The 20870-nt window shown below is 44.4% G+C and overlaps 1 protein-coding gene across 3 annotated transcripts in view; it reads left to right on the top strand.

Annotated features, from left to right (window-relative positions):
- The window catches only part of slc9a7 (solute carrier family 9 member 7), a 164884-nt gene that overhangs the window by 50944 nt on the left and 93070 nt on the right, over positions 1-20870 (top strand). For all 3 annotated transcript variants that reach the window (XM_063054540.1, XM_063054538.1, XM_063054539.1), the window contains one exon: positions 13004-13206. In XM_063054540.1, the coding sequence (XP_062910610.1) occupies positions 13004-13206 (203 nt within the window). The remainder of the gene's footprint in view (positions 1-13003; positions 13207-20870) is intronic.

The following is a 20870-nucleotide window of genomic DNA, read 5'->3' as shown; positions in this document are numbered from 1 at the left end:
TCCTGTTTATTTTATGATCTTGTAATTTACAATAGTTTTTTATTCACTGTACTGCCCCCACAAAACTAATTTCATGACCTGACAGTGATAAATCTGATTGAAGACTGGAGAGAAATATATAAAATGTACTATTTATTGTGATACAGCATGGAATTGGCTCTTTTGGTCCTTGGAGCCACGCTGTCCAGCAATTCCTCCCCCCCCCCCACCCCCGGCTATAATCCTAGCCTAATCAGGGGACAATTTACAATGAGGAGGAGGGACATTTTTTTTTCAGCTGGAAGGAGAAATCTATGTTCATGCCATCAGGATACCCAGACGTTATATGAGGTGTTGCTCCTGCACCCTGAGGGTAGCCTCATCTCAGCACAAGAGGAGGCCGTGTTCTAACATGTCGGAATGGGAATTGGAATTAAAATGTTTGGCCACTGGGATGTTCAGTTTTTGGCAGATGGAGCGGAGGTGCTTGACAAAGCAGTGTCCCGATCTACCCCGGGTCTCGCCAATATAGAGGATGCTGCCTTGGGAGCACAGGACACAATGAACGAGCCCCTCAGATTCCCAGGTGAAATGTTGCCTCACCTGGAAGGGCTGTTTGGGGTCCTGAATGGAGGTCAGCGAGGAGGTGAATGGGCAGCTTGCAGGGATGAGTGCCAGGAGGGAGAGTAGTGGGGAGGAACAAATGGACAGGGGAATCACTGATGGAGCGATCCCTGCAGAAAGCGGAAGGTGGGGGGAGGAGGAGGAGATAAAGGTATGTTTAGTGGTAGGATCCCTTTGGAGATGGCAGAAGTTGTAGAGGATAATGTGTTGAATGTGATATGGTAGGTAAGGACAAGAGGAACTCTATCACTATTACAGCGATGGGAAGATGGGGTGAGTGCAGATGTACGGGAAATGGAGGCGATGCGGGGGGGCAGCATCAGTAATAGAGGGAGACAAATAGGATTGCCAACTGTCCTGTATTTGCCGGGACATCCCGTATATTGGGCTAAATAGGTTTGTCCCATACGGGACCGCCCTTGTCCCGGATTTTCCCCGCTAAGGTAGAGCGTTCCTCTGAAACCGTTCGTAAGCCGAAATGGCGTAAAGCGAAGAAGCAATTACCGTTAATTTATATGGGAAAAAAGTTTTGAGTGTTCCCAGACCCAAAAAATAACCTACCAAATTATATCAAATAATACCAAATAACACATAAAACCTAAAATAACACTAACATATAGTAAAAGCAGAATCGGGAAGATTAAGCCAATACCAATTTGTAGAAAAACATCGTAACATATACGCATGCGCACACAGGTGCCCACGCAAAGCTTCGTGGTCATGGTAGTCTTTCGCAGGGTAAACACAAGTGTCCTGTATTTGACTGCTACTTTTGTCCCTTGTTTGGGAGTGAGAAAGTTGGCAACCCTAGAGGCAAACTTTGTCCTTTAAAGAAGGAGGACATCTCAGATGTCCTGGAATGGGAAACCCCTTCCTGAGAACAGATGTGATGGGGGCAAAGGGACTGGGAAAAGGGAATGGCATTTTTTACAGGAGACAGGGTGAGAAACGGTATAGTTAAGATAACCGTGGGAATCAGTAGTTTATAATAGATGTCGGTTGTCTGTTTGTCTCCAGAGATGGAGACGGAGTCCGAGGAAGCGGAGGGAGGTGTCAGAGGTGGACCAAGTACTTAAATTTAGGACCAAGTAGGAAGTAAGCAACATTTGGATTGGGTGATTAATAATTTTTTTTTTAAAAAAGGTCACTTGAGGACCAATTGGATATTGGAAAGTGGAAAATTGTAGGATTTTAAGAGGAATATCTTGTTCCTCATCTGCAATAATCTTATGATTATCGAACAGCAAAAGGAACCAGACTGACTTCGTAAACATCTCTCCCTGTTGTCCTTTTTGTTTTATACCATATCCGGGGCCCTGTACAATATGTTGCTTCTAATTCGGAACATTAATTGAGAACCTTGTTACATAATAGTAATTATTACCATCACCAGAGCAAGTTGTACAGGAGAGGTAGTCCTTCTTTAACCTCTGCCTGGTGTAGGTGAAAGGTCAGGAGATGAAGGACTCATTGGGGCATCAGGTAGAGAGGGTCAGCAACTTTAACTTCCTTGTGTTATCGTTTAAGAGGATCTGACCTGGGCCCAGCACGTAAGTACCATTACTGAAAAAGCATGGCAGTGCCTCTACTTTCTGAGAAGTTTAGGAAAATTAGGCATGTCATCTAAAACTTTGACAAACTTCTGTGGACGTGTGGTAGAGAATATATTGACTGGCTGCATCACAGCCTGGTATGGAAACACCAATGCCCTTGGATGGAAAATCCTGCAAAAATTAGTGGATACAGCCCAGCCCATCACAGGTAAAGCCCTCCCCACCACTGTGCTCATCTACGTGGAGTGCTGTTGTGGGAAAGCAGCGTCCACAGTTAGGGATCCCTTGGACAAGGTGTCGTGCCTGTTGTGCACCCCCACCAGGGTCACGTGAAGCCAAGGGAGCAGGTGGTGGATGGTCATATGAGCAGCTGGCGCACATCACAAGTCCTGGCTGTACAACCACTGATGCCAGGCAGACATTCTCTGAAGAGTATTGATAATGATTGGGGTCACCTGTCTTGCCAAGAACATGCATGGTCATGGAAAGACCATAATCGCCCATGTCATATGACATGGCACCTGATGATGAGGATGATGATATCTGCCAGAATTTGACTTTACTCAGTATCTCCTTGCATGACCTCACACTTGTCAGGATTAATCTGCCTTATTTTCAGCCATCCTGCCAGTTGCTAGGGTTTGATACCGCGTTAGTCAGATCACATTTGTAGTATAGTGCGAAGTTTTGGACCCCATATTTAAAGAAGGATATGCAGGCATTGGAAAAGGTCTAGAGAAGTTCACAGAAATGATCCCAAAGGGTTAACGTGTGAGGATTATTTGATGACTCTGGGCCTGTATTTGGTGGAGTTTTGAAGGAATGGTCTTATTGAAACCTATCAAATATTGAAAGGTCTGGATAGAGTAGATGTGGAGAGGATATTTCCAATAGTAGGGAATTCTAGGACCAGAAGGCACAGCCTCAGACTAGAGGGCCATCCCTTTACTAAAGAGACGAGGAGAAATTTCTTCAGCCAGAGAATGGTGACTCTGTGGAATTCATGGCCACAGATGGCTGTGGAGGCCAGGTTATCGAGTGTAGTTAGAGGTAGATAGAATCGTGATTAGTAAGGGTGTCAAAGATAATGCTGAGGAACAGACAAAAGAAATAAGATCAAGAGGGAAAATAAATCGGGTATGACAGAGCAGTCTCTGTGCCAAATGGCTGAATGCTGTTTCTACGTCTGTGAGCCAAATCCAGCTGTCTGCTTTGACAATCTTTGTTACCTATGACTCAGTTTTTTTGGTCATCTGGAAAGTTTACAATCAGGCCTCCTACAATCTCACCCAAGTCATGTGTTTCTATGTACATTGCAAACATATAAAGTCCCCAAGCAATCATTGTGGTTCACACTTGTTACTGACATTCAGTCAGAAAAACACCCAACCACCCAATACCCTCTGCTTCCTGTCATGAAGCCATGATTCATCCTGTTTGCCAACACATCTTGGATGCCTTGTGCTTTAACCTTCTGGATCATTGTCAAATGCCTTACTAAAGTGCAGGAAAACCACATCTGCTGTAACCTTCATCAGTATTCTCAGTGGATCAGAGTTTTATGTAATTTTTGTTATTTTTTAATCCTGTCAAAGCCAGTTAAATGCTATTTGGAGTCCCTTTGTGCTCAGATTTGAATACATTTGTTCTGGAGATAGTCCACTATAAACACATGGCATTTTCTTGATTCATCCATGGTTTGATTAGCCTCTGAGTAATAACTACATTCTCTCAGCTTCAGTCGGCATTTAATACATGATTCATACCTGATGGCTGGAGTATTGATTTCTCCTTCCAGTTTAAAACTTATTTCCCTCTCCTCTGGCCTTCTATTTCCCACTCTGGCCTCTGACTTCTCACCTGCCTATTACCTCTTCTTCCCTTTCTCTGATGGTCCACTCTCCTCTCCTATCAGGTTTCTGTCTCTCTGGCCCTTTACCCTTCCCACCCACCTGGCTTCACCTATCACCTTGCTAGTCCTCCTTCCCCTCGCCCCACCTTTTTTCAAAATTCTGGCATCTTCCCCCTTCCTTTCCAGTCCTGAAGAAAGGTCTCGGTCCAAAAAGCGGACCGTCTATTCATTTCCGTGGATGCTGCCTGACCTGCTGAGTTCTTCCAGCATTTTGTGTGTGCTGCTCCGGACTTATTTATCATACTTCGAAACCTGTGGTGAAGTGCGACATTCGTGTTAACAACCGATACAATCTGAGGATGAGCTGGGGGGGCAGCCCACAAGTGTCGTCTCGCATTCCTCCGCCACGTTCAGCAGAGCAACGCGCAGCCAAACTACAACAAGAAACAACAGCAAAACAAACCCCTTTACCACCCCCCACCCACCCATACAGATGGATTAATCCCCAATGCTGGTACTCCACCCGACCAGTCTTTAAGTTCACAATAATTTTATGAACCATACTGGCTTCGTGGTTAGCAGAGTCATTATGAGCTGATAAGGTCTTAGGCCCCACACCACCAGGTTCAGGGACAATTATTACCCTCTGCAGTCCGGCGCCTCAGTCAGTGTGAATAACTTAACTCTGAACTGATTCCACAACGGATAAACTCACTTCCAAGGACACCACAATTCGTATTCTCAGTATTATTTATTTTCTTTTATTTGCACAGTTTGCTGCCTTTCGCACATTGAATATCTGTCCATTTTTGTCTGTAGCTTTTCATTGATTTTACTGATTTAAGATGGCGCTGCTGATGCCCAGCGACTGCCTTCCGGCGCAAAATACAAAACAAAGAAAACTGTTAAACACCTTACTAATAACGATCACCACTAACAATGAAGAGGTGTGCAGAGGCAAGGCCAGGTGATCAGAGGCGGGAGGAGGAGGTGAAGGTGAGGTATGGAGTAGGAGGTGAAGGTGAGGTATGGTGGAGGTGGGAGCGAGGAAAGTCCCGAGGTCTGATTTAAGTGCTGGGCTGAATTGGAAAGGTCGAGTACAGGCTGAATCATGGCGGGGTCCAGGCCCCAGAGCTGTCAAAGAGTGAAGAACGACCTGATGTTTGGATGACTTGAGCGCGGGTCAGATTGTAAAGGTCAGGGTATCAGGACCGGAGGCGAGAGACGGGCCGGTTTCGTGCCTGGCTCTGCTCGCTGCTCCGCGATGTTTACTCAGCTCTGCACTGAACTGAAGCTGTGGCCTGGCCCCAGCTGCCGGGATGCCTGGCTTCGTGTCTTTTGTCAAACTTCAGTTCTGCATGCTCTTTGCTTGCTTTTATTGTTCGTAAGATGTTTTTCTTCTTTTCTCTCTGTGCACTAGTGTTTGACGTTTTTTTTTAAGTGGTTTCTTTTGGAGTTTCTTTGATTTGTGGCTGCCTATAAGGAGGCAAGGCTCAAGGCTGTATAATATATACATACTTTGATAATAAATGTACTTTGAAAGTTGAAACTGTATTTTTCTGTTCTACACTGAATGCCTGCAAGAAAATGAATGTCAAGTTAGCATGTGGTGACACCTACATAGTTTGGTAATAAATTTACTCTGAACTCTTGAAAATATCAGTGATCCAGCATGTTGCATACTTTTTGAGGATACAAGTGCCTAACTGGGGAAAAGCTATCTGAAACATTTCCCAATCGGTGCTGAACTGTAAGCATGAGTACATGAATCAGCATCCGGCTCTCCTTCCTGAGCTGTATCTTCTAGTTTTCTGCTAATTTTACCTTGATGTAACAGGAGCAGCTGTAGAAATTAAAATGGCTTTTCAGCCCTACCCTTCTGATTTATAAATAAATTGCGTTAATGTAATCTTCCTGCCATAGCTATGAACCCACTTCTCCCAGATACAAGCGGCAATGTTAATCAACAGTCCCAGCCTGTGGAGTAAATTTATGAATTAAGTGCTACATGTGATAAGCGTAGGACTTGCTTCTTTATCTGTGTTAGTGAAGGCGGCTTCACATTCCTTGGTGTTCATGTCATTTGCTTACAAGCCTTTAATGTTGTGTAGCCAAGTGGTGAAGGGAGCATACTTGTAACAGGAAATGAATGCCAGCAGTGGTCACATGGAAATGAGGCGGAGGTTTGAAGCTCGATCATGGGTCTCATCCTGGTATTTTATTAGCTGAAGCTAATTCTTCTCTTGAATGACTTCCTATTTAATTTGAATATCCCCTTCCCTCCCTTACAACAAATGGCTTCCTTCCTAATTAACCAGGACTGGATGGGTTAACCTAATCTTACTGCCTGCTGGCTAAGTTAGCTGATCGAGGTGACTTGGGGATGCGGTCAGTTTGTGGTGCAGACACTCACGGCTCGTTGTTCTAATTCCACTTTATTCCCACTCTTGCTCAGCTGCTTCTCAGCAAGCTCCCGGTGTATTGGGAGCATATTCATGGGCAACGGCAAAACCAACGTTCAGAATCTCCATCCTGGAATAATTTCAATCTCCCCATTTTGTGGTATATTTTCCTATTTCATCTGATACCTTCTCCCTCAAAATCAGAGTTGGGCTTTGAACCTTTTAATATCACTCGCAGATGTTGTGAAATTGGTTGTTTTTGCAGCAGCAGAACATTGCAATACATAAAAACTGTGAAATTACAGTAGGATATGTAATATTTTTATAATAAATAGGAGCAGGAGTCTGGCCTGTCGAGCCTGCTCCACCATTCAATAAGATCATGGCTGATCTGGCCATGGACTCATCTCCACCCACCTGCCTTTTCCCCATTACCTTTAATTCCCCTACTACGCAAAAATCTGTCCTACTTTGTCTTATATATATTTACAGGTTTCCCCCGCTAACCGAAAGTAGAGCGTTCCTGTGAAGCCTTTCGTAAGCCAAAATGGCATAAAGTGAAGAAGCAATTACCATTAATTTATATGGGAAAAATCTTTGAGCATTTCCAGACCCAAAAAATAACCTACCAAATCATACCAAATAACACATAAAACCTAAAATAACACTAACATATAGTAAAAGCAGGAATGATATGATAAATACACAGCCTTTATAAAGTAGAAATAATGTATGTACAGTGTAGTTTCCCTTAGCAGAATTGGGAAAATTTAGCCAAAACTGATGTGTAGAAAAAAATCGGCGTGTACACGCATGCGCACACACCTGCCCGTGCAAGGCTTCACGGTCATGGTAGTCTTTCTCGGGGTAAACACAAGTTTAAAGCGGGCGCCTTTTCTTGTAAAAGCAAAAATCCTCTTCGGATTTCTTTCGGTTAGCAAAAACAGCTACTAATGTAGGTCTTTCGTAAAAGCGAAGTGGCGTAAAGTGAACTTTCGTAAAGCGGGGTACACCTGTACTGATATTTACTGATACTTAAATATTTTACTATAAATACTATTGCTTTCTTCTGTTCTTTGTTATTATATATAGCCTTTTTTTTTTGCTGCATTGCTCATCTCTTCCATTCTTACTTCTACCTTCTTCCTCAGAATCACAAGCAAAATTGTCCGGGTACATCCATAGTTTCAGCCTGCTCTTTCCTCTCAGTGCTCATTGCTTCTCATCTTCACTGTCTACACGTTTTATTCCTCCCCTTGTTCAGTACCTTCTTACCTAGAGTGGCAGAGGGGTGTCAGTGGATAAGTCAGTTTTCTGGCCAAGCTGGCTCACTGCCACAACCCCTCTCCACCTCCACCCTAGACCACGAAGGACCTTAAGCGTTATTCCTCCCTTCAGTAGCTCGTCCTGCCTCTACCTCTCCACCACCTACTTTACCAGGCTGATTTTATTTTATATTCAACAATATATCCTTCAATTTTTTTTCAATCGATAGGTTATCAACAGAAAACCCATTGGTTCGGAATTGCCACTTTGCGTGTGAGATCACTTTTCGGAGGTTGTACCTGGACCTCTTGTACCTGTTTGCTGACTTGAACGTCACTGATCTGGTCCTCATCAGATTGCAAATCTCTTGGTTCATTCAAGGCTTCTGGTTGGGGAAGACTAAATGATTTTGTGGGGGCACACATGTCCACGACTGACTTTACAAAATCAGTGACAACGGTGTGGCGTATTTGTTCAGATCCTCTTCTAAGTCACCATTGAGCTCAACTACACGGAGCGCATCCACCCACCACCCAGCACATGCTCTCTTCTTGCTGCTGCTATCATGAAGCAGGTACAGGAGCCTCAGGACTCTCATCACTAGGTTCAGGAACAGTTACTACCCCTTAACCATCAGGCTGTTGAACCAGTGGGGATAATTCCACTCAACTTCAGTTGCCCAATCACTGAAATGTTCCCACAGCCTATGGACACACTTTCAAGGATTCCTCATCTCATGTTCTGATAATTATTGCTTATTTATTATTATTATTATTTCTTTTTTTCTTTTGTATGTGCATAGTTTTTTGTCTCTTGCAGATTGGTTGTTCGGCTGTTCTATTGCATGTGATCTATTATTTTCTTGGACTTACTGAGTATGCCCGCAAAAAAATTGAATCTCAGGGTTGTACATGGCGACATATATGTACTTTGATAATGAATGGACTTTGAACAGCTGACCTTATGAAGTCTGTGACAACTGTGGCACATTCGTTCTGATCCTCTTACGAGTCCTCGAATGTGTGAATTGTGTTGTTGATGCTTGACAGTCATTCGAGGGGAAACAGGAGCTCCATTTGGTTCAAAGGTGAGGCCTCTGGCGACCCTCCTTCACTACAACACTGAAGTGTCGTCCTTCATCACTTGCTTTTGCCTCTGGAGTGGGACTTGAATCCACAACCTGAGGCTGGAAATCTTCTAATTGAGGCACAATTCCCACTTGTCTGTCTTTCTGGCTTTTGAAATACTGTAGGCATTTTCTGTGGTATCCTGAAATGAATGTTTCTTTCACATCTAATGTAAAAAAAAAATCAGAGCAGTTTCTGTTCCTATACATTATAACTGCTATACAGTACTGTGCAAGCATCTTGGACACATATTTATAGCTAGGGTGCCTAAGACGTTTGCACAGTACTGTATTTGTCAATGTGGAGTAGAGAGAGTGAGTTTGTAAATCTGGATGTTGAGAATGGTGAGGGTGGAGTGCTGCGGGAAGGATTTGGGACAGGTGGCAGAGAAGGAGTGCTAGGGCCAGAGGGTGCAGACAAGGCAAGGTCATTTGATTTCGAACAATTGGTTTATTAATCATTACAGGATATCCCTCTGGTGTTTGTGTTTCCCTCGCCCTCGCCTCTTCCTTGCCCTTTTCCCAACCATGATTCCCCTCGCCCTACCCCCTTCCTACTCTCAGCCTACCACATCCCCCATAAATATTAGAGCTTGTCCAGTCATGGGTGATGTGGTGGAGAATTTCCCTACTTCAATTTTAGTTGCAGAATAGGTAACCTCAAACTGAGATTAGAGTTCTGGAGTACAAAACCATTGCGTGTCAGCGGAGTTGAGATAAAGACTTTATTTGTTCTAATTGAATTGCTCTTGATAACAGAACAAAGGTCCCAAAATAACATTAATGCCATACTTGTGCTTTTGTTCTGTTTGTAAGGGGGGGGGGAAGTCTCTGCAAGTTTTCCATTTTGTTTAATTTAACAGCATATAACTGTTATGTCTGATTGTAGATTTAGAGGTTGAATAGACTATTTGTCTGTCTTTGATTTATTGTGCTATCAGGTACATCACGGGTGATCTTTACAAATCGACTTGGATCTGAGGGAGTAATAGATATCAGCCAGCAAGCAGATCAAAGAAAAATAGCTCTTTTTGTCAGTGTCAGCCTTTTGAATAAATGACCAGTCCATCCCAGTCTCTTACTTTGGAAATTTATTTCCTTGTAAATATTTCCACAATTCTTTTGATTGTACATGTGTCCGTCCACCTTGCACTCCCCCACTCTTTCAGGCAGTGCATTTCAAATGCCTAGCTAAATACAAAACGTGTTTTAAAAAGCAAGCTTCCCTCTCGTCTCTGGTTCCCTTGTCATTTACCTGAAATTTGAGACTCCTGGTTTCCACAGAGTAATGGAGCATGGAATCAGGCCCTTCGGCCCAACATTTTCCATGGCAACCATTTTGCCGCCCTGCTATCCCATTTGACTGTTTGGCCCATAATTTCTAAACTTTTCCGATCCAAATACCCCTCTAAGTAAACATTATACTTATACCCATTTCTGCTGCTTCCTCTGCTCTCTCATTCCATGTATACCTTTTCTCCCTGTTTTTTATTCGCTTTTTAATGTAACCCTTACTGAGTAGGTGACAGGGATTTTAAACTCTCGACCTAGCCAGATTGGCTTCTGATGTCTCAGGATGTCAGTACCTTCCTCTTGCCATCTGTCAGATCTTGCAGCTGGATTTCTTCCAAATCTGGCAGGAAGTCATCTTATCTTGTGCCTTGAGCATTTTGAATCGCGCCTGGTGTGTGCCCTCGTGATGGCAACTTGATGGCATCTTTTCTTTCTTTCTTGTGCTTTTTCAAGCTGTTGGTGCCCCTGGCAGAGCCAGGTTTTATTTCCCATCACTAATTGCCCTTGAGGAGGTTTGTTGAACCACTGCTTTGAACAGGCCAGGCTGACATGTTAAAACCTCTGTTGCCTGCTCATGGAGGTATGCGTTAAAAGAGCGAATGGAGGGAAGAAAGATGTTTTAAAAAAATTATTTAGCAACAAAGCGTGGAGTTAGGTCCTTCTGACCCTACAAACTATGCCATCCCAGCAGCCCCACATCCTCCCCCCCCCCCGAAATCATGGGACAATTCACGATGACCAGTTAACTAACCGAGTGCCTCTTTGGACTGTGGGAAGAAACTGGGGCAGCTGGGGAAAAGCCACTCATTCCACAGGGAAGGACGTACAGAGACTCCATACAGAACGGCACCGGAATTGAAATCTGGAACACCCCGAGCTACAGTAGCGTTGTGCTAACTGCTGCGCTACCATGGTGCCAGACAGGGTGGTTTGAGTATCTCCGAAACTGCTGACCATCTAGGATTTGCACACATAGCTGTCTCTAGAGTTTATAGAGAATGGTGCAAAAAAAAACACCCTAGAACATCCATTGAGCAACAGTTCTATGGGCAAAATCACCATGTTAATGAGGGAGCTCAATGTGTTGGCGCATGGGCAAGTGGTTAAGGTGTCGGTCTAGTGATCTGAAGGTCGCTAGTTCGAGCCTCAGCTGAGGCAGTGTGTTGTGTCCTTGAGCAAGGCACTTAACCACACATTGCTCTGCGACACTGGTGCCAAGCTGTATGGGTCCTAATGCCCTTCCCTTGGACAAAATCAGTGGCGTGAAGAGGGGAGACTTGCAGCATGGGCAACTGCCAGTCTTCCATACAACCTTGCCCAGGTCTGCACCCTGGAAACCTTCCAGGGCGCAAATCCATGGTCTCACGAGACTAACAGATGCCTATAAAAATGAGAGACCTCAGAGTAGAATGGCCAGACTGGTTCAAGCTGACAGGGAGGCAGATTAAATCCAAGATTCACAGATTTAAGATAATTGGCAAGGGAATGAAAGTCAAGAAGCAAACTTAATTTTAATACATTTCTACTTGCCTCTCATAGCATTTCTTAAAGTCAAGGTAAATTTTTTGTATAGTATGATAAATTTATTGTATATTAACATAAATAATACTGAGAAGGTGGGTTGTAGAGTCCTTGAAAGTGAGTCTGTAGGTGGTGGACCTACAGGGTTGGGGTGAGTGAAGTTATCCACACTGGTCCAGGAGTCTGACGGTTGAGGGTTAATAACTCTTCCTGAACCTGGCGGTGTGGGTCCTGAGACTCCTGTATCTCCCGCCCAATAATAGTAGTGAAAAGAGAGCATAGTCTGGACGGTAGGGGTCCTTGCTGATGGATACTTTTTTCTTGTGACAGTGCTCCTTGTAGGTGTGCTGTTGTAATGGTGAGTTCCAGGATTTTGATCTGGTAATGATGCCCATATTGGAGAGACACTTGGAGAAAATCTTTTCCTTGTATCTACATCCTTTGTCCTTCTAGATTGAAGGTGTTGTTTTAAAACAAGGCAGTGATGCACTCTGTTACTTTACATCGGGTTCCTCCTATTGCTATAACCCTAACCAATTGCACCATCGATCTGGCACTTTGCTGTCTCCGAGAGGGTTCTGCGAGGCCTTGAGCGAAATGTGCAGACTGGAGCCAAGACACCTGGTGACAGGATGCGAGCTCGCGATCAAATCCATTTCTCAGTGATTTTGCCAATTTCATGCGCCAAGAATGGTTGATATCATCGAGGCGTGTGTGAAAGGCAAGTGGGTATTCAGCACCGTGTACCGGCCTCTCGCTTGCTGCTGTGTTGGAATGGTTCCTCTCTCCCCCTCTCTCGATGGTGTCGGGTTTCTGGTTCTTGGACAAGGTTTAATCGACATGGCTTGTGAATTGGACTCTGTAGCTCACATTGTGATGTGTTCTGGTTTCTGGTCGTTTTTTTGGTGCTATTTTGGGTGACTTTGATTGGGGTGGCCTACAGAAAACGAAATGAGCTGAACTGAATATGCCTGGACTCTTTCAATTTTGTGTTTTATATTTTGTTTCTTGCTTTTTTGGTTTTCATTTGTGTGATTTCTTTTTGCATATGTTGGGGTGCGGTTGGAGTAGGGTTTGTTGTTTGTCTTTGACCAGGTTTCATGGCGGTCTGTGGGGGTAGACAAATCTCCGGGCTGTATACTGCATAGATCCTTCAATAATAAGTGTACTTCGAATCTTTGAATCAATTCCAGAGCTCACATGAAAACAAAAGTCCATGTTATAACGCTACTCCTGCAGAAGCTCTTCGACCCGGAACATTAATGCTGACCCCTCATCCCCTCAATCCCCTACGGACGCTGCTCAACTTGCAGAGTTCCCGTTGTTTCCCAGTATCTGCGGTCTCTTGTGTCTCCATGACAACCAATTTATTTTTGTTTGTTTTCAGGGCTGCTAGTGGGAGTCATCCTAAGATACGGCATCCCCTCCACCAATGGCCATGGCAAGGTTCCGATCGGCTGTGCACTGCAGGACAGGGCCGTGACCACGCTACTGGTGAATGTCAGTGGAAAGTTCTATGAATATTCCTTGAAAGGAGAGATCAATTCCGGAGAAATCAACAATGTGGAACAGGATGACATGTTGAGGAAGGTGAGTGGCCTTGTGTTCCCTGGGTTCGTCTCTCTTCTGTTTTCATGTTTGAGGGTCACAACCTTTTTGTTGGGTTTCGAGGCTTGTGTGCCTCAATGACCCAGAGAGCCATGTTGGTTGGAGTCTGGGCTTGACCTCCGGCTCTTGGTAAGGTCACCCATGCGAATCAGGTCTAGGGCTAGAGGCCAGACCGAGAGTGGTCCACCGATCCTCCAGGTTCAGGCGTTCAGCTCAGGGCTAGCAACCCTGACTGGTAAAATAAAACTGTTACAGTAACAGCAATGAAGAACCCTTCTACACCTGGGTGCGACAGTATTCCTGCGTCTCACCCAGGAGTTACTTGCGTGGCTGACAGTAGTGAAAACCGAGAAGCTACCGGCCTGATCAAGGAAGCCCTGAACACGGCCAGAGATGGCAGACCTTCATCAGTGCCCCATGGTGTAACGGACACCTGTGTTGTGAAGAAGGGACCCGAAATGTTCCCTGGTTGGCCCTGAAAGAAAGCTTCATGGTCAAATTCTCCAAAACAGTATCACTAAATTCCAAATTAAAACACTACAATCTGGCAGTTAGCTATTCCTGTTGAATGCAAACTGAACTGCAGATTTACTTCTTCTTTTCCCTTCTGTCAAGTTAATTTGTAGCAGAACACTGGGGTTTTTCGTTTAAAAATACATTCCATATTGCTAGTAATATGATTGCTTAGAATGATATTTCAAAAGAATTAACTTTCAGGTTACTTGAGAATTTTGCCGTGTTTGTCAGTACAAGCTCGTCGTAAATGGTGAATCATTTTGGATGTATTAAGCTTTGTATGGTATGGTGCTTTGAGAGACTGGTTCTATCACATTTGAAATCCTATCTGCCCATGACCCTGGACCCCCATCAATTTGCCTATCGCACCAACAGGTCAACAGAGGATGCCATCTCCACGGCACTTCACTCTGCCCTGACCCACCTGGACAGCCCCAACTCTTACGTCAGAATGCTGTTCATTGACTTTAGTTCGGCATTGAATGCTGTGATCCCCTCCAAGCTGATCACCAAACTTCGCCAGCTTGGTATCAGCTCATCCCTCTGCAATTGGACCTTTGACTTTCTGACTAACAGACCCCAATCAGTTAAATTAGACAACCTCTCCTCCACTCTCACCCTGAACACCAGCGTGCCTCAAGGCTGTGTGCTGAGCCCTCTTCTGTACTCCCTTTTCACCTATGACTGCGTTCCTGTACATGGTTCTAACTCCATAATCAAGTTCGCAGACAACACTACGGTGGTTGGCCTGATCAGAGGGGATGACAAGACGGCCTACAGGGACGAAGTCCAGCACCTGGCCGCATGGTGTGCCAGCAACAACCTGGCCCTCAACACCCAGAAGACCAAGGAGATCATTGTGGACTTCAGGCCTGCTAGGAGCCACACTCACGTTCCCGTCTACATCAACGGAGCTGTAGTGGAACGTGTATCAAGCTTCAGATTCCTTGGTGTTCACATTTCCGAGGATCTCACCTGGTCCCTGAACTCCTCCATCCTGATCAAAAAGGCGCAACAGTGCCTTTATTTCCTGCGGAGCATCAAGAAAGCTCACCTCTGTCCCAAGATACTGATGGACTTCTACCGCTGTACCATTGAGAGTATACTCATCAGCTGCATCTCAGTGTGGTATGGCAATTGTCCCGTATCGGACCGCAAAGCACTCCAGTGTGTGGTGAAAACTGCCCAGCGGATTATCGGCACCCAATTGCCCACCATTGAGGATATCTACCAGAACCGCTTCCTGGGCAGGGCGAAAAGCATTATCAGGGATGCAACTCACCCTAACCATGGATTTTTTACTCTCCTCCCATCCGGTAGGCGCTACAGGAGCCTCCGTTCCCACACTAGCAGGCACAGGAAGAGCTTCTTCCCTGAGGCTGTGACCCTGCTTAACCTCACATCACAGCGCTAAGCAGTGTTGCACCCATATTGTACTGTCTCAGTACTTTTATATTTGTGTGCTGTAGCAATTACTTTTTATTCGTACTTATTTTGTAAATAACACTATTCTTTGCATTTCTGGTCTGATGCTAACTGCATTTCATTGGCTTTGTATCTGTACTCGGCACAATGACAATAAAGTTTAATCTAATCTAATGATTACACATGTCCACAGCAACAGTGGTGAAATTACTGACCTCAGCAACTGGAGTTTCATGGATCCTTCAGCTTTGTTTGTTTTCCTTTCCTCCTCCACAGCTCTTTGGAGTTTAAAGAAGCAATTTCCAATAATTTATGCAAACCGATCTCACCTGCTTGCTTTCCCACTCAAGCCACAACCAGCAGTTCTGCTTTTCTATCACCTTTCTGTTTGCCTTTTCTGGCCGTTGACTGGAATTGGGAGTCAGAGGTATGGCCCCTGAAAAGGTCGGCACCTCGTCCAAGTAGAACGGAGGTGATTGGGTCACCATCCTCTGCCTGTGACTGAAACGGACAATGAGCACACTCTCCTCCACTCACTGCTTTGAGAAACTACCCTGCTTTTACAGGGAGGAGTTGCTGCAGCTTGTTTCCATAAGGCATAGCAGCAGAATTAGGCCACTTGGCCCATCAAGTCTGCTCCACCATTCCATCATAGCTGATTTATTATCCCTCTCAACCCCATTCTCCTCCTATCACCCCATAACATAAGAAATAGGAGCTGGAGTAGGCCATGCGGCCCATCGGGCCTGCCCCACCATTCAATAAGATCATGGCTGATCTGTCCGTAAACTCAGCTCCATCTACCTGTCTTTTCCCCATAACCCTTAATTCCCTTACTATGTTAAAAACCTATCTCACTGTTTCTTAAATATATTTAATGAGGAAGTCTCAACTGCTTCCTTGGGCAGAGAATTCCACAGATTCACCACTCTCTGGGGGAAAAATAGTTTCTCCTCGTTTTTGTTCTAAATCTTCTCCCCTGAATCTTGAGGCAATGTCCCCTAGTTCTAGTCTCACCTACCAATGGAAACAACTTTTCTACTTCTATCTGATCTATCCCTTTCAAAATTTTGTGTGTTTCTATAAGATCCCCTCTCATTCTTCTGAACTCCACAGACCCTTACTAATCAAGAATTCAATCTCCGCTTTAAATATACCTCATGATTTGGCCTCTACAGCTGTCTGTGACAATGAATTCCACAGGTTCACCACCCTCTGGCTGAAGAAATTCCTCCTCATCTCTGTTCTAAAGGGATGTTCTTCTGTTCTGAGGCTGTGTCCTCTGGTCCCAGACTCCTTGTCTAAAGGAAGCATCTTCTCTACTTCCACTCTATTGTGGCCTTCCAGTATTTGTTTCCTCCATTTCTGTACACTTTCTTCAGTACACATGGACTTGCCCCAGCTCGCCACTGACTCTGCCTACATTTTGCACAGCCAACTTAATCAAAGGCCCACCCACCACAGTTACTCCTTTCTTGCCCCCTTCCGTCAGGTCGAAGATGGAAAAGCTGAAAATGCACATCACTTCCAGTCTGCAGACTTGCACAATGTTGTTAATGAATTATGTGTGTAAAACTTTCCATGTGGGTTAACGTTGAAGGTGTATAGTCTTCAATCTTTTTATTTGTGGTTTGCCTTCTGAAGGGAAAATGAATATGATGACCTCATACCCCTAAGTGCAATGTCAGAAATGAGCAGATTGGTGTATCTTTGAATATTTCATAGTCATGGAACACTACAGTACAGAAATGGACCATTCAGCCCATCTTGTCATTGCCAAACCATTATTCTGCCTCTTCCCATTGACCGTAGTCCACCATGCCTCCCCGTCCATGTACTGTACCTATCCAAATTTCGCTTAAATCTTGCATTGGAACCCACTTCCACCACTTCCACTGGCAGCTGGTCCCACATTCTCACCATCCTCTGAGTGAAGAAGTTCCCCCTTGATCCCTTGGTCACCTCTCACTTAACCTATGACCTCCAGTTCTAGTCTCACCGAGCTCGGGGGGGGGCAGGGGGCGGAGGGGGGGAAAGCAGAGTAACCATATACACTGCTTAGACCATAGTAAGAATTTCTTAAGTGTTGTGTGACAGAAGCGGTTTAAATGACCTCGAAATACGGATGCCAAGTGTCATAATCTTAGAGCATAGAAACAGGGGCCTTCGGCCTACCACATTTGTCCTAGCCTTTATACCTGGATTAGAGCTGTGTCCTTCCAGGGCTTGAGTATTTTAATGACTGTCTGAGTTTATTTTAAATATAGTAATTGTATCTGATTCTACCTCCTCTGACAAAATACTTCAGGTATCAACCACTCAGTGTGCGACTATACAAGTACTCTCAGATCATCTTTAAAACTCCTTCTCATCTTAAATCAGTGTTCTCTTGTTTTCGATGTTCCTGCCGTGAGGAAGAAAAGATTCTGTCTACTCAACTAGAAAGATGAAAGGTGCAATTGGCAGAAAAAAGAACGGGCAGACTATTATTTAAATGGGGAAAGAATTCAAAGTTCTGAGATGCAACGGTACTTGGGAGTCCTCGTACAGGATACCCTTAAAGTTAACCTCCAGGTTGAGTCAGTAGTGAAGAAGGCGAATGCAATGTTGGCATTCATTTCTAGAGGAATAGAGTATAGGAGCAGGGATGTGATGTTGAGGCTCTATAAGGCACTGGTGAGACCTCACTTGGAGTACTGTGGGTAGTTTTGGTCTCCTTATTTAAGAAAGGATGTGCTGACATTGGAGAGGGTACAGAGAAGATTCACCAGAATGATTCCGGGAATGAGAGGGTTAACATATGAGGAACGTTTGTCCGCTCTTGGACTGCATTCCTTGGAGTTTAGAAGAATGAGGGGAGACCTCATAGAAACGTTTCGAATGTTGAAAGGCATGGACAGAGTGGGAGAGTCTAGAGTGGGACATGATGGGGGAGTCTAGTACGAGACGGCATGACTTAAGGATTGAAGGGCGCCCATTCAGAACAGAAATGCGAAGAAATTTTTTTAGTCAGAGGGTGGTGAATCTATGGAATTTGTTGCCATGGGCAGCAGTGGAGGCCAAGTCATTGGGTGTATTTAAGGCAGAGATTGATAGGTATCTGAGTAGCCAGGGCATCAAAGGTTATGGTGAGAAGGTGGGGGAGTGGGACTAAATAGGAGAATGGATCAGCTCATGATAAAATGGCGGAGCAGACTCGATGGGCCGAATGGCCTGCTTCTGCTCCTTTGTCTTATGGTCTTATGGTCTAATTGGAAATGGGGGACTGAGCTCCAGATTCAGGGGAATAGATTTACGACATAGATGAGGAAGAACTGCTTTTCCCTGAGAGTAGTGAATCAGTCAAATTCTCGCCCAAGGGAAGTAGTTGAGACTACCTCATTAGATATATTTAAGACAGAGTTAGATAGATGTTTGCACAGTATGGGAGTTGAGGGTTATGGGGAAAAGCAGGTGGGTGGAGCTGAGTCCATAGCCAGATCAGCCATGCCCTCACTGAATAGTGGAGGAGCCGCAATGCTCCAGATATTCTCATAGCTTTATAGTTTATCAGGTCACTCATCAGCCTCCAGGGAAAAGGAGCCTGGCTTATTCGATCTCGCCCCACACTTCAGTCCTCCAATCCAGGTAACGTCCTGTGAATCTCCCCTGCACTCCCTCTAGGCACAGTCACATCCTTCCTATAGTGGGACCAGAACTGCACACAGTACTCTATAATGTGGCCTAAGCAATGTTTTGAAAAGCTGCATCATCTTGTCTCAAATTTTATATTTTATGGAGGTAATTTTATAAACCTGCCGATAATAGTTTATACATAATGAGAGGAATGGATAGAGTAGACAGACAGTAACATTTTCCCAGGGCTGAAATGACGAATAGCAGAGGACATGCATTTAATGTGAGAGGGGGTCATCTTAAAGGAGATGTGAGGGGCAAGATTTTTTCGCAGAGAGTGTTGGGCAACTGGAACGTGCTGCCTGGGGTAGTGAGAGAGGCAGATACATTAGGGACTTTTAAGAGATGCTTAGAAAGACATGTGAATATGAGGAAAATAGAAGGATATTGTGTAGACAGAAGGGATTAGTTTAGTAGGCCATTTGATTACTAATCTAATTGGTTTGGCACAACATTGTGGGCTGAGGGGCCAGTTACTGTGCTGTACTCTATGTTCTATAATGGTCTTTTAAAAACTGGAGCGTGACCTTTTTATAGATACGTTGGGAACACTTACATTTGTGAAGGGCTGAAAAGTTTGGATCTTTCTTTCCTGACCAATGATTGTGGCTCGGCTAATTGCAGACTTTAAATCTGAGTCTGGTTATTCAAATAAATGAGGGGGCATAGTTTAAACTCCAGGAGGTCCACCACAATGTCATAGGCTGAGCAAGCTATTTCGGGGAACAGTCATTATCTTTCAGCCTTCATATTGAGGGCATTTACATGGAGTGCTGTAGCCACATGAAAGCAGCTTCCTTCATCAAAGCCAATGCTCTCTTCTCATGACTACCATTGGGCAGGAGATCTTGGAGTCCTGGGTCCCACACCACCAGGTTCAGGAACCCTATATCCTTCAGGCTCCTGAACCAGGGTGGAAACTTTTCTCACCACAACTCTGAACTGATTGCACAACCTATTCACTTTCTCTACAACTGTACAGCTCAGATAGACAAGAGGAAGTGCCTCGGCCTGAAATTTCGACTGTTTATCTGCTGCCCGACATGCTAAATTCCTCCAGCATATTTTTGTGTTACTCATACTCTCTCAATATATTTGTTGTTATTTTAAAAATTTCCCCATTTGTTGTCTTTTGTACATTTGTCAGGCTTTATGTATAGCTTTTCTCAAATTCTGAAGAATGAGGGGTGACCTCATTGAAACCTAGGGAACAGATCTTGATCTTAATATATGTACTTTAACTTTCACTTTGATTTTGAATTCTTTCTTAATCCAGTGATTTCGTGCTGAGAAGGGTGTGTAATTGTGATTGGAGTCTAGGATAGAGCCAGAGAAAACTTACCGTTGCACCTCCACAGTTGTATCTGAAGGTGTTGGTTGAGATCGATCTTGTGCAGATGTGGGTCAGGCAAGGGCTTCCATGTAGCAAGAGTTTTGGGCATTCATTGGGGAGCTGAATCTCCCCTAAAAGTCCGTAAGAAACTAGGAGTCCACCATAATGAGTCGTTAAAACCAACTTCCTCTTGTTCAGCTTCAGCAGGGCTCTGGGGGATATTTTTAAACAAATGTATAATTTTTGTCGAAAGTTCCCCTTAATACTGTTATATTGTCAAAAGGTAAATTTATTCCCACATCCTCTTTTGCAGCCCACTTTCTCCTCCCCCCCCACCCCCTCCATTTAATAACAGCTGTTACTTATTGTGATGACAGTCCCATGCATTCCAGTACTTTACCTGAGTGGACGTTCCAGCAGGGGATTGGGGCTGAGGAGCGGTGCTAAACTGTGAGTGGAAAAGGAATCTGTCAAACTGCAGGCGGGACCATCTTATCCCATCTCTTCAAATGTCCCGCTGTTTTGGATTGCAATGAAACTTGCTGCAGAGTGATCCGCAGTGTACACTTTGTTTTCTTCTCCAGTATAAACCAAGAATACCAATGCAATCCAGCTGGCGTCTTACAGGAAAAACTCATTGGTTTTATGCAATCCAACTGCTGTCTAGATAGAGAAAAGCCAAATGATGTTTCCTGGC

The sequence above is a fragment of the Mobula hypostoma genome, chromosome 7 (assembly GCF_963921235.1).
Source record: "Mobula hypostoma chromosome 7, sMobHyp1.1, whole genome shotgun sequence".
In the NCBI taxonomy this organism is placed as follows: domain Eukaryota; kingdom Metazoa; phylum Chordata; class Chondrichthyes; order Myliobatiformes; family Myliobatidae; genus Mobula; species Mobula hypostoma.
Note: the sequence above shows the minus strand (reverse complement) of the source record. Positions and strands in the feature narration are given on the sequence as shown.